We start from the raw sequence: 14,993 nt of genomic DNA, 5'->3' as shown, positions 1-14,993 counted from the left end.
TTTTCTCAATTATCAATCAAAAATAGTATTTCATTATCTCTAATAATCAACATCACTGAACTTCTGAACTGGTAACAATGTAAAATAAAGTCCTAAACAGATTTTTTAAAATTAACCAAAATCCAAATAAATATATTATACTTAGAGGTCATCCCCTAAATTAATTTAATTACACTTCAGTATGAAATAGAAAAAAACTGGTTCTCCTTGTTGTTAGACAACAATAACTAGTATTTATATAAATGCTATGATTGTCAAATACTCTTTCTAATAGTCAAAAAAAAAATGCCTTGATGTGGGACTAAGTAATAGATGAATGTGTGAGTGGTGGGAAAATTAAACCAATAAATAAAAAAATGTCATACACAAAATATAAACCATGCAACTCCATATCTAGTGAAGGAAAGAAAGATGCCTTAGTCTGCAAGTCCCTCCCTTATTTCTGTCCCACAAATGAATTCTAAGAAATTATCCTGTTCACCCATCTACCAACTGCAGAACTGGTACAGAGATTCAGACGAAGAGCAAGGAAAAACAGAGAAATCAGCTGAAAGGACTTTCTCAGAACTCTAGGAATAGTGAAACCAAAGGAAAAACTTTTTAAAAGTTGAGACACCAAGGGTAGAGTCAAACCAGGTAAATGAGAACCTATGAAAATGCAGAGTGTTTTTAGAGTCAGTGCCTTGAACAGCAGAGCAATTTTAGAAAACTGAAAAAAAAACTGAGTCATATCTCTGTTACATAGTAAAAATGCTCATCCTCAAAGACATTCTATAAAGTTAGAATAATGAGGGTACAGTATACAAGCTTCATCACTAAGCTGGCTCTATGCCTTGGATATCCTTCACATAACAAGTGTTAACCTTTGGAAGCAGCTTGCAAAAAATATAGTCATGAGAAACACGCTACAATCTGGCTTAAAATGCACAAGACTTCTACTAAAACAGGTCTCTCAGACTTACATGGCAAATCCAGTAGCTACCTCTCATTCCTTCTGTCCTTTTCTCTAAGCAGGTATTGAGCATAGACAAGGCAAAGATCAATTAAAGCCAATCACAGATGTTGAGGAACAGTCAAAATAAAGAAATCACTACATAAATTATTGTGATAAGTGAAACTGCCAAAAATAGTAGTGTATTCAAAGAGCTAAAAAGGTAAGGAGGAAAAGCAAAACTCTTTTCCTTATTCTTTCCAAGATTCATTTTTCCACTATTACTTTTGACCCCATCCATTCTCATACCTTCTGGGATCCTGCAATACCAATTAACCCTTCTTTTACCTGTTCAACCTCTCCCATTCTTGAATCCTTCTACTCAACATTTATAACCATGCTTAAGCTTGTTTATCATCAATAGCAAACAGGAAATTATAATCTAAAAGCTATAGTCACTTTACTATCAAGGACTGAAACTATTTTAGAAATACGCATAGTTTTAATACTGTTTACTTTTTTGGTATTCAGGTATTTTTAAATTTTTTTCAGATGTTATACTAGAGAGCTAACTCAAATCATAGTACAAAATGGGGCTAGAATTACTACTAACAATGTTATAGCACCCCTAAATGAATCAGGAGGCTCTTAGAAAATATTGTCATGAAATGAAAAAAAAAACATAAATGGTTTAAATATTTCTACTGTAAAATGTAATACATAACTGAAATATTAGGAAAGACAAATATTGTGACCTAATCCCAGAGTATCATAAACAAAATGTAAACCACTCTGATTAAATTACTTACTTCTGCCAAACATTTGCTGATTTGCCTTTTGGTTATGCAGAGCTTATTCTGGTTACAGAGAGTACATTGTTTTTTGCTTTTCCGGGTTTTTTGTTTTTTTTTTTATCTACTTTTTCTCTACTGCCTACTTCTTGGCTAAGTATAGTTCCTACCCAAAAAAAAAAAAAAAAAAAAATGATCTGAGCAATTACTCTTCTGCTGCAAAAAATATTACCTTCTGAAGTGGCTGAAGAACTACTTCCCTTCTTCCACATTCTTTTAGTATTTTCCCTTTTATTCAGAAAAGGTAACTCCCTAACAAAGAGGCCTTGACAATGGCCTATTTCATCCTTGCATGTACATTCCCAATAAGTGATATATGACAGGAAGAGATAAATTAGGGAAGCCTGAATCTAGAGTGCATGCTGCTGAGAATTAACTATCTTTCTAGGCATTGTACCTATCATATTATCAGGGTAGTAGGGCTTGGGGAAGAGCCCACCTAATCCAACAAAGACAAATGAATATAACAACTACTCAAAACTAGAAACTGGATAAGAAAATCAAATTTCATCTTTAAGGGAAAAGAATTTCACAGGCCATGTCATTTTCTAATTACGCCAAGAAGAAAAATTATGTACACTAAATAGTCATAGTCACAACCACAGAGTGCCTGGAAAGTAAGACAGGTCCCTTGTTTAACTAAAACTTTGTAATTTCAGTTTAAGGAAAACTATGTTAAAATTACCTGCTATATTTGTTCATCATCATTAGCATTTCATATGCATATGCATTTCACATTAGCATAGCAAGAATGAGTTTAAATCATCCTATACAAATGCCCCCCCTTCTGACGCTCTTTGAAAAAGGGAATCCTTTCAATTTCCACATAAAATGTTAGTTTTTAGTAAACCTCATAGTTTCAAAGTATTTTTACAGAGAAATAAGGGCACATACAGGAGCAGTGGCTTATCAGAATATTAAGAAGGTAGACAGCAGTTGGTTTATTAAGAAATTATTAAAAATAACTACCTACACAAGTGAAAATATACCTAACGACTCCCAGCTGCAGTTTACATCTCTTTACTCTGGTCTTTGTTACCATTCATAACAGTGATGAATTCCTAAGTCAATAATTACTGAACTTCTAAGAGGGCCATGACATTAACTTCTCATTAAAGTTCCTCTCCTTTTTGAACACTCCAAGCCAAACCTACATGCCTAGAATAGCCCAGGAAGCATAGACAATTCAGATAAACAAATCTGGCAGCACTCACTGATAAACTCCTTGTACATGGGTTTCAGTTAATATGGCACATGCTAGTTAATATGACATTAAATCAAACTAAATATATTAGTGCAGAGAATGGCAACTGCAATGAATAGAAAGTTTCTCTGTCATATTTCCCTTATAAATAGGTTAACCTTGTTTTAACAGGTAAATTTCTAAGATTAGGAAAGGAATTAAATATAAATTTCTACAACAATTCATTTTGATGTTTCAGAAATATATAAATTTAACCATCAGTCTTGCTGCCTGTCACCTCTCCTATATATACACCATGGTAAGCAAATGCTAAAGTACCCAAGAAGAGATCACTATGCAGATAAATCCTGCACAGAATCTTTCTTCCTCTTCTCTCTTATAGAAATCCTGCTACATTCTTCAAGATCTAAATCAAAGGACATGCCCTACAAATAACCTCCCCATATGGGCCTCTACTCAAGTAATCAATACTCCCAATTTCACCAGAACATGTTGCTTGTATTTCTAGTAACATATTTATTTCACTCTACCTCCTAATAAATATGTTTATATGTCTCCAACTGTAACAGCCTTTGCTTAGTCTTCATTATTCATATTAAGTCCCCACTATTTCTGAATCACAGACACACCTAATACATCTTACATACATAAGGCAAGAGACTACCATATCATTTCTTTGTTAACAAAACCTTTTTTTCCTTCATGACATTAAGGAATAGGTAAAAAATAGGATTCCTCTTTCCCTGCCATCAAATCAGCCCCTACTTCTCAACTTCCTTATTTCTCCCAGTGGCAAAACCACTGAGACCTTAGATTCTCCTATATGTGTTCTATCACCTACACTGCCCCATCTTGCACTAATTCCTCCATAATACCTTTTGCATTTGTTGCCACTACCCATACCTGTCTTCTTTTGCTTTTATTGAGACTATTACAATAGGCTCAGAGTAGACACATTTACACAATACTAACTAAAATAGATCTAATAACAGCCTCAAAATATATAAAGCCAAAAAAAAAAAATGACAAACATGTACACAATCAAAGTAAATAGCTGGATATTGTAACCATGCTCTATCAGTTATTGATAGAAAAAGACAAAATCAGTAGGGATACAGAAATCACTAAGGACAGAAAACATTTTGAAAGAATTTGACATAACTGATATTTATAAAATATTTCATAATAAATGCATAACATAACTTGCTTTTAAGTACACATGGAAAATTCACTAGGACAGATCACATTTGGGGCCATAAAACAAGTCCTGGTAAATTTCAAAGGATAGAAAATATGGAAAGTATATTCTATGACCACAAGGGTATTAAGTTAGAAATCAGTAATAAAATATGCAGAAAACTCTCCACATAATTGGAAGCTAAGTAGTATTCTTCTAAAATACCCACAGGTCAAAGAAGAAATCACATGGGAAATATTTTCTCATTCAAACTAAATGATAATGAAAACATGACATTGAAACATTTGTGGAATACATTTCAAGTATTGCTAAGATAGAAATTTAGAACTTTAATGACAATATTAAGAAAGTTATTAAAATAAGGCTTCTGACCTAAGAATCCAGAGAAAAAAGCAAATGATACACAAAGTAAGTAAAATAAGGGTAATTAAAAATAAAAGTAGAGATCAACATTAAAAAGACAAATAGAAATTAAATTCAAATGTTGTTTCTTTGAAAATATTAATAAAATTAAAACCCTCAAGACTTATAAAGGATAAAAGAAAATTACTAATATTAGGAATATAATAGGAAGCATCAGTACAGATCTTACAGAAATTAAAAGAATTTAAAAAGGGATATTATGAGAAATTTTAAGCCAACAAATTTGACAAGTTAGATGAAATGAGCAAATATGTTGAAAGGCACAATTAATAAAACTGACTCAAGAAGAAGGAGAAATTCTGAATAGCCATACAGCTATTAAAGAATTTGAGTTTAAAATTTAAAGCCTTACCCAAATGAAAACTACAGGCCAAGGACGCTTCATTAATGAATTCTATCATGCATTTAAAAGAAATAAAACACACTTTATATAAATGTTTCCAAAAGTAAAAGGGAAACACAACTTATTTTAAGAGGTCACTGTTATATTAACATTCAAATCAGATAAAGACATTACAAGAAGCTACAGAACAATATTCCTCATGAAAACAGATGCAAAATACCTTAACTATTAATAAATCAAATCCAGCCATACGTAAATGGGAAAATACATTTTGACAAAGTAGAGTTGATCCCAGGAATATAAGGTTAGTTTAATATGTACTGGAGGTCCAATCCAGTTAAGACAAAAAAAGGAAAAAAAGAAAGAAAGAAAGAAAAAAAAAAAAAGAAAAAAGAAAAAACCCACCAGGAGAAGCAAAAACTGTCTTTATTTGTAGGTGAAATGATTATGTATAAAGAAAACCCTAAGTGCTAAGAAATCAAAAACAATGATAACAAAAACAAACAGCTACTACAACTAATAAATGAGCTTAACACAGTTAAAGAATATAAGGTTAATACACACAAAAAAATCAATTATACTTCTATATACTAGAAAAGAATGTTGGAAATTCATGTTTTTAAAATATTTAACATAACACCATAAATCAGAAAAAAATTAGGAATAAATCTGAAAAAAATGTTCAAGACCTGTCTGCTGAAAAGTATAAAATATCCATGACAAAAGTTAAAAACCTAAATAAATGCACAGATATACCATGTTCATGGATTGGAATATTTAATATCAAGATATCCATTCTTAAATGTGTACATTTAACAGTCTTATTAAAACACTAGTAGATTCTTTAAAGATTATTTATTTATTTGAGAGAGAGAGAGAGACAGAGAGAGAGGGAATACAAGCAGGGGAAGTGGGAGAGGAAGAAGCAGGCTTCCCACTGAGCAGGGAGCCCCGAAGCAGGGCTGGATCCCAGGACCCTGGGATCATGACCTAAGCTGAAGGCAGACGCTTAAAGACTGAGCGACCCAGGCGCCCCAAAACACTAGTAGAGTCTTTAAAAAAACAAAACTGACAAGCTGATTCTAAGATGCATAAAGGAATTCAAGGCTCTGTGGATACAAAATAAGCAATAAATTTTTATTAAATTTGCATAGTAGAAATAAAAGAATCACCTTGAGAAATCATAAACTTTAAAACTTATCTTCTGAGGTTTTATGAAAAGGCTGGGCATTTAAACATAATTATTTCAGTGCACAAATATTCGGTTCTTTCCTTTTGGATTTGTCCCCCTAAGGGTTATAGGTATTTATAATATACTATTGCATTAATTCTTATACAAAAAAATAATTTACTGGGTGATAATATTTACTAAAAGAAAAACCAGGTTGCAATCTAGTGTTTGTAAATAGTCTATAACATGTACAGAGATCATACAATGTTTTATCTATAAAGTTCATAATTAGATTCTATTGTACTGTACTGTCCTTAAAATATATAAATATATTTCTATCTATCTATCTATTGGCATCCTCTGACTTTTCCTACTAGCACATTTTTCAATTGTACTATAGCAGCAGTTTGCAATGGATGGTTTGGGGATCATCCAAGACCTCTTATTAATAATATGAAGCTATTACTTGCCTCTTTCACACTCAAGTTCTCATAAACACAGTTCAGTTTTTCCAGAGCTTAGGCATGGAATATAACAACAGAATACAGAAGCAAACACAAAAATGCAGCTGTCTTCTTTTAAGACAACAATGAAAGAGATTTACAAAAGTGCAAAACAATGCCATCATCAATATTTTTGTATTGGAAGTAGTGAAAGGTCATTAATTTTTATGTTAATAACATAATATGTTTGTAATTATTATTTTAAAGGAATGAATATCTTTAAATGCTCAGATTTAATTTTTAATACGGTAGATATTAATGCATATAACATACATTGATTAAAGCTCTTTGAGTTCTCAAAAATGTTACAAATGTAAAGTGGTCCTGACACCAAAAAAAAAAAAAAAAAAAGACAAAACTGAGAATCACTGCATATAGCAAAAATAATTTTTAATTGGTACCTGTAGAAGGAATAATCCTGATAACTGAAATGAAAAACCAAAAAAAATTTTTAGGGGGCTATCATATGTTAATATTTTGTTTTTTTTAGTGGGACACTATATTAAGCCTCTTTCTGGTTCTTAATAAAGTTCACCAATAAAGAAAAGACCTAAGGCCAACACAACATAAGAAACACAGGATTTCCATACATAATGCTGTTTTTCTTCTTCCCATCATGATGTATCCCTAGTAGAACCAAAAAGAAAAGCAGTTTCCAAAGTTCTTGTCTAACTTTTAAAGTACTGCCTACATATTTAACATATTAATCCCTGCCCCCTGCTCTCCCATACTCCTTACTCTACTGTTTGCACAATTGTGCTTATAATCTTCTAATATATTAAACAATTTACCTATGCATTATATTTATTATCTGTCACTCCACTCTATACAATTAACCTAAATAAGGATTTTTTTTTTTGCTTTATTCATGATGTAGCCTCAGCACTTTTAATAGTGCCCAAGACAAAATAGGCACAGAGTATTTATTGAATAAATTAATGAATAGTCTCCTGAAGTAAAATATAAACTTCAGCATTTTATCAGGGAAGCACAAACGTCTGAACACATTAATACCTGCAAATGGCAACAGACATAGGGCTATCTACCCAGGAGAGATGCACAAGCTGAAGGAAAAACTCTCAGGGCGAACAGTTTTCTCTTCTGGACCCAGAAATGAGGAAAGATAGGGAGATGAGAGACAGGAAAGGAGAGGGATTCAGAAATAATTCAAAGTAGAGACAAGAGAAACAGGTTTTTCTTTCAAATCCGAGGATTCCACAAATACAAACAAAGAAAAATAAGATTACAAAGAGCTAACACACCTCTTTTCTCCTGGTGTATTTCTTCCAGAAGCTGCTCCTGTCTTTCTATCTGTTCAAAGAGACACTGGAGCTCAGATTCCTTGTTTTCCGTCATATTCCTCAGCTGTTGTCTGCACAGTATCAGCTGGTGCCGCAGATTTTTTTCTCGGTTTTCTCTCTCTTTCAGTTCCTCACAGAGCCACTGAAGTTTAGTCTAAAAAAGACATTTATATATCTTGTTTTTTAAAAATCTAGAAAACAGTAACATTTCAAAACATGAGGGAAAAGTCATGATAAGCCAAACAAATATAAACAATAACAAATTTAAGCAAAATAAAAAAGTACCCATAATATTTTAATTTGATAGTGATTTATATTAGTTAAAAGTTGGTACAGAAATTAAGCCATGATTTTCTTGGACTTTTATAAAATATTTGATATTCTCTATCATCTTTGGAAAGGCAATACTATGGAAAAGTTTGGCCTACTGAACTTGGAATCATAATACAACTAGCTCCCTAATGTGATATATAAGGCAGTCTAGTACATTTTTAAGCATTTTTAAAGTAAAAAGTACCCCAGAATAGAACACTACAGACTTGTCACAAAACGGAGTTTGAATTCAGAGATTTTTTTTCTTCAAAAAAAGACATCAAAAAGAATGAAATCTTGCCATTTGCAATGATGTGGACGGAACTAAAGGGTATTATGCTAAGCAAAATAAATCAGTCAGAGAAAGACAAATACCATATGATTTCACTCATATGTGGAATTCAAGAAACAAGACAGATGAACATAAGGAAAGGGAAGGAACAATAAAATAAGATGAAAATAGAGAGAGAGGCAAACCATAAGAGATGCTGAACTCTAGGAAACAAACTGAGGGTTGCTGGAGGGGAGGTGGGTGGAGGGATGGGGTAACTGGGTGATGTTAACTACAATGAATTTAAATAAAGAATTTTAAACTAAAAAATAATACTAATTAAAAAAAAGGATAAAATTCCTAGGTTTCGTTGCTAAAAATGCATATCCCCAAAGGTCCAGATAATCATGTAGAGATATTCTATGTAGTATGAGGGAGATAAAGTCAGTTTTTGCCCACATTTAAAAGACTAGGAAATTTAGACTAGGAAATTTAATTGAAGCAACTCTTTTTCACAGACTCTAACCTCACCATCTTTATTATTTAGGTATTTAAATCAGGGATTAGGAAAAAAAACACATCTTTCACCTTCACTAGAACATGATTTCAGTCAGCTCTTAGGAACCTTCCCAAGTGAGGCTACCCTTCAAATTCTAGTTGATTTTAAATAACCTAAAACAGTCTTTATTTCGGTAAGAAGCAAAATAAAGGAAGCAGTGGACCAAACAGGAAAATTAGGTTAAGCTAAGGGATAATTTCCCTGAATAGTGTTCATCAGTAAGCAAGAAAGTTGTAGGCCTCCAGAAATCAAGGAGGTTCTCAGGATATGCCACAGTATATTAAAACTGGCTGTGATACTTCAGCCTATGATAAAGTGGGACTGGGATATGGACCCTGAACTGGGGGCTCCCCACAAAAATCAGCTTTCAAACAGCCCCAGAACTGACATCTGGTCAGGTCTGTCTAGCAGACAGTATCTCTGGGACATAGAACAAGTTATCATCACTAGTCAAATTGTGGAAAAATTATACCCTAAATTGTAAGGCAAACAATGTATAGTATGTGAATGTGTTAAGTGAAGGGAAATCATGCTTGTAAAGGCAAAACGTAGATCACATTTATTATAAATTCTCATCAAAAACAAAGCAGGGACTGCACAGAAGTTCCACTTCCAGAATGAGGGCAGGAGTTCTGTGAAGCTGCTCTTACATGAAAATGTTAGGTGTAGGAACACACCCTGTGTGACCAAAGCTCCACTCCACAGTCCAAAAGGGCATTGTTAAAAAGACAGGGCTCCCTCTTTCCCCAGTTCACAGTCAAGTTATATGGTATTGTGGCATAATAAGAAAGATATTTGGTCTTTGTCCCTAATTCTTGGCACAGAGCTCCTAAATCCTTGGAACTTCCAGCATAACAATGTCCTTTGTTATTCATAACAAGCTCTTGGATCCAATCAGAGTTCATGCTAATGAGGTGGTTTAGGGTGGGGTCACTGGATAACCTCAGGATGGGACTGGTGATGAGGGATTTGGAATTTCCAGGCCTACCCTTCAAACTCTAGAAAGTGGGCATACAGGGTCCACTGGAGCTTAAGTTCTATAAAAACTCTTGAACAATGAGATTTGATTAGTTTCCACATCAGTGAACACATCACTGGAGTGCCAGGAGTATGAAATACCCCCAAACTCTATGCAGACTCTTTGGGACCTTATGCTATATAATCTCTTCATCCGGCTGCTTCTTTCTGTTCTTCATAAATAAACTGGTAATAGTAAGTAAAGTACTTTGGGACCTTACCCTATATAATCTCTTCATCCGGCTGCTTCTTTCTGTTCTTCATAAATAAACTGGTAATAGTAAGTAAAGTACTTTGGGACCTTACCCTATATAATCTCTTCATCCGGCTGCTTATTTCTGTTCTTCATAAATAAACTGGTAATAGTAAGTAAAGTACTTCCCTTCGATCTGTGAGCCATTACAGCAAATTACTAAACCTGAGGAGAGAGCAATGGGAACCCCTAATTTGTAGCCATGTCAGATGGAAGTTAGGTAACCTGGGGACCCATTACTTATGATTGGCATCTGAACTGAGTGCAGATGGGACTGAGCCCTTAATCTGTGGTATCTACTAACTCTGGGTAGTTTGTGTCAGAGCTGAATTAAATTGTAGGACACCCAGTTGGGTGTCTGCAGAGAACTGGAGAAATTATCTTATGTGGAAAAGTCACACAGTTGGAGTAAGAAATGCTATGAGTAGAAACAGAACATAATAGTAGGTATTGCACTGGAAGGGCAGACCACTAGGATTTTTCATTTTCACAGCTCTGATCTGCGTAGTCTAAAGTCCTGGCAAGGGCAGTGGAGATCACTAGGGATTCCCTCCTCCACCAACCCCTCGCTGACAGGGTGGCCACTCTACCTCAAACACAGCAGCCTGAGAACACTGGGGCCCAAAATGCCACCCCCACAGATGTCTTTTAAGAATTAGAGCAAAAGCCACGTGATCATATCAAAAGGTTCAGAAAAAGTGTATGATGACATTCAGCACCTATTCACAATAAAGTCATTCAACAAACTAAGAATAGAGGGAACTTTCTCAACCTGATAAAACATATCTATGAACAACCCTTAACTATTATGACCCTTAATGGTTAAAGACTGAATGCTTTCTCCCTAAGATCAGAAACAAGAAAAGAATGTCTCCTCTCACCACTTCTAACATTGTATTAGGATGTCCTGGAAGGGCAATTATACAGGAAAATATCAATATACATAAATTATTTGTATTTCTATACACTTGAATGATCAACCCAAAAATAAAGTTAAAAAGACAATCATGTTATAATAACATCAAAAGAATACTTAATAACATACTTTTTTGAAGAAGTGTAAAACTTACACTCTGAAAACTACAAAACACTGCTGAAAAAATTAAAGACCTAAATAAATGAGAAGATGATCCATATGTACATATATCAGAAGACTTAATACCTTTAAGATAGAAACAGTCCCCAAACTGCTCTACAGATTCAATGAAAATGCTATCAAAATCCCCGCTGGCATCTTTGGAGAAATTGACAAGGTGATCTTAAATTTCATATGGATATTCAAGGGACCCAGAATAGCCAAAAACAGGTATTGAAAAAGAACAAAGGTGGAGGAGTCACACTTAACTGATTTCAAAGCTGACTAGAAAGCTGTAGTAATCAAAACAGTGTGATACTGGCATCAGGATAGACATAGATCAATGGAATTAAACTGAGAGTCCAGAAATAAACCCATACATACATGGTCAATTGATTTTCAACAAGACTTCCAAAACAATTTGATGAGGAAAGATTAGTCTTTTCAACCAACAGTTCTGGGGCAACTGAATATCCACATAAAAAGTAAGGATCTGGAGCCATACTTCATACCATATATGAAAATTAACTCAAAATGAATCAAAGACCTAAATGTAAGAACTAAAAATAGCAAATTCCTAAAAAAAAGCACAGGCACAAGTCTTAGTAACCTTGGTTTGGCAGTGATGTCATAGATACGACACCAAAAACACAAGCAACCAAAGAAAAAAAGCTGATAAACTGGACTTCACCAAAATTAAAAACATGTGCTTCAAAGATTACAATCAACACAGTGAAAAGACAACCCACTGAACAGGAGAGAATATTTATAGATCATATATCTGAGAAAGAACTATTTAAGATAAAGAACTCAGTAACAAAAAAAATAATGAATTGAGCAAGGGACATTTCTTCCAACATACACAAATAGCCAATAATCACATGAAATGAAGCTCAATATCATTAACCATCACAGAAATGCAAATCAAAACCACAATGAGATTCCCTTTCACACTCAGGAGGATAGCTAGAATCAAAAAGACAGATGATAACAACTGTTGGTGTGTGTGGAGGAATTAGAATTCTTATATAATGGTGGTAGGAGTGTACCATGGTGCAGCCACTTGTAAAAAAATCTGGCCATTCTTCAAAAGGTTAGACATAGTTCCTATATAACCCAGCAATTCTACTCTTAAGTATATATTTAAGAGAAATGAAAACATATGTTCATGAAAAACTTGAACTCAAATGTTCATTATCAGCATTATTCATGAGATCCAAGAAATGGAAATAACCCAAAGGAACATCAACTGATAAATGGATGAATAAAATGTGGTGAATCCATACAATGGACTATTATTTAGCAAGGAAGTGAAGTACTGACACATGCTACAATACAGATGAACCTTGAAAACATTCTGCTGAATGGAAGAAGTCATTCATAAAGGACCACATATTGTTATGATTCCATTTATAGGAAATGTCCAGAACTGGCAAATCTAAAAAGATAGAAAGCAGATTATTTGTTGACTAGGGTTGTGGGCGGGGATGAGTGAAATGGATAGATTTATGGCTATCCATAAGTGATGGCTAAAGGGTCCACGTTTTCTTTTTGGGGTGATAGAATGTTCTAAAATTCATTGTGGTTATGGCTTCACACTTCTGTGAATATACTAAAAACTACTGAATGGTACACTCTAAATAGGTGAATTGTATGGTATATGAATTATACCTCAATTCAGCCGTTATTTGACAAAAAACAAAAAACAAAAGAAGAGGGGACAGGAAAACAAAGCTAAAATTATACCTCCTTGCAGAGATGAAACCTGGCTTTATTACCTGTTACATCATTTATAGGCCCCTGTCTTATCTGAATGTCGCTAGGCAAATACAGGAAGTCCCCAACTTAAATTGAGCTGTGGACTTCCAATTATGATTGCAAAAATTTAATGAAGGCTGCTTCATTTCCCAATATCCACTTTAAAATACCCATGCAAATACAAAGAAATAAAAAGCTTCCTTCGGACAGGAAACCAGGAAACTTAGTCAACTCTTTGCCAGATAAAAGGAGCACACTCTACTAAAACTTTTCTCTCAATAAAGCACTGAGGCAGAATACAGGGTCTAACGGTGAGGGTGAGTGATATACCACCATCCCCATCTAACCACAGTATGAAAGAGACACAAGAAAGTGAATTGGACTGTTCTTTAGAAAGCTTGCTCTTTGTATAGAGTAAAGCCCATATGGGAGGCTAGAACTCAAGAAACGGTTACCAATATTCAAAACAAGAGAAAATGGTAAGGAATGGACCCATGTGTGTGTGTGTGTGTGTGTCTGTGTGTGTGTGTGTGTGTGTGTGTCTGTGTGTCTGTGTGTGTGTATTTGAGATTTAAATGTTAGGGATAAAGGAGAGAAAGGAATCAGTACTGATGTTCAAGTTTCTAGCTTAAGAAACTGTGAAAGAGGAAAACTAGAAGCAAAGATTTAGGAGTTAAAAAGTTAACATCAGATTGGAATAAGCTGAAGTTGTTAGGACTAAGACACAGAAGTGTGAATGATGGTTGGATATATAGATCTAAAGTTCGAGAGATATGGACGAGAAATACAGACTGAAGAATCAACAACATGGAGGACATTCAAGGCAAAGGAACAAATAAAACAGCCCACGGAATGTCTATAAAGGAAAGAGAGGAGAGTTTCAAAGAGATGAACAGAAGAGAAACCTAAAAATAAAGCTAAGAAGAAGAAATTGGAAAGGCACAAGGAAAATCTAAAAGAGTCTGGGTTGACAGAACCCCAAAGGAAGAAAATAAAAATACTACAAGAAGATGGATATGCTTAAAGTGTCAAAGACTTCCAAGAAGAAGGGGCCAGTACATTTGGCAATTAAAAAAATACACATCTATGTCAAAACAACTGCAGCTCAGCCCACCAAACCAAAACAGGACTGAAAAGATGAACACCAAACTGTTTATGATGATCATGCCTACTAAGGAGAGATGTACAAACAGGGAAATGAGGATAGATACTCTATTCTCCACACTTCTATATTGTTAAAATCTTGAAAATGAGCGAATATGTTCAGTGTATGATGTAATAAAAATTATTCCAGACAATTTAATCATTTTAGATACAAGTCAGTAGGAAAATGCTTCTAAAACATTACTACTTAAGTCATTCATTAATTGATAGTAACTAGCCAAAATAAGGGGAGGTCTATGCTATTGCTGCCTGCTTCTGTGTTAAAACAACAATCTGAATCTACAGATCATACCTTTTGTTCACCTCATCAAACTTAACCAGTTACTCAAGAAAAATAAACCAAAAAGCCCTAGTAATTTCCATATTATTATTGGCATGATAAAAGGTAAAGGTTAGATATATAGTTTCTGGAAAAGATATATTTTCAACCAAGTCTTTTTGCTGCTTATTTGGCACCTTAAACACGTATACCTCTTTATCTTTAATACAAAGAATTTGATATACTAAATCCTCAAGATTGTTTTTAAGAATTTTAAATTATTCTTCAATTTAAAGCACCTTGGGAATGGATGTGTGTTCATGTTTGTATGTGAGCAAACACACTACAATTAATACAGCATTCTGCACATAATGAGGACAGGACACATGCAATTAAATGA

General features: G+C 34.0%; 1 protein-coding gene across 4 annotated transcripts in view; it reads right to left on the bottom strand.

The window, feature by feature from the left end:
• The window catches only part of CEP128 (centrosomal protein 128), a 393,012-nt gene that overhangs the window by 209,759 nt on the left and 168,260 nt on the right, over positions 1–14,993 (bottom strand). For all 4 annotated transcript variants that reach the window (XM_088024490.1, XM_028102263.2, XM_088024491.1 and 1 more), the window contains exon 20: positions 7,887–8,079. In XM_088024490.1, coding sequence (XP_087880616.1) covers positions 7,887–8,079 — 193 coding nt within the window. The remainder of the gene's footprint in view (positions 1–7,886; positions 8,080–14,993) is intronic.

The sequence above is a fragment of the Eumetopias jubatus genome, unplaced genomic scaffold, assembly GCF_037043125.1.
Source record: "Eumetopias jubatus isolate StellerSeaLion01/CBP00866 unplaced genomic scaffold, mEumJub1_p1.0 scaffold_7, whole genome shotgun sequence".
Lineage (NCBI taxonomy): Eukaryota > Metazoa > Chordata > Mammalia > Carnivora > Otariidae > Eumetopias > Eumetopias jubatus.
The sequence above is the reverse complement of the archived record's forward strand: the minus strand, read 5'-3'. Positions and strand labels throughout refer to the sequence as shown.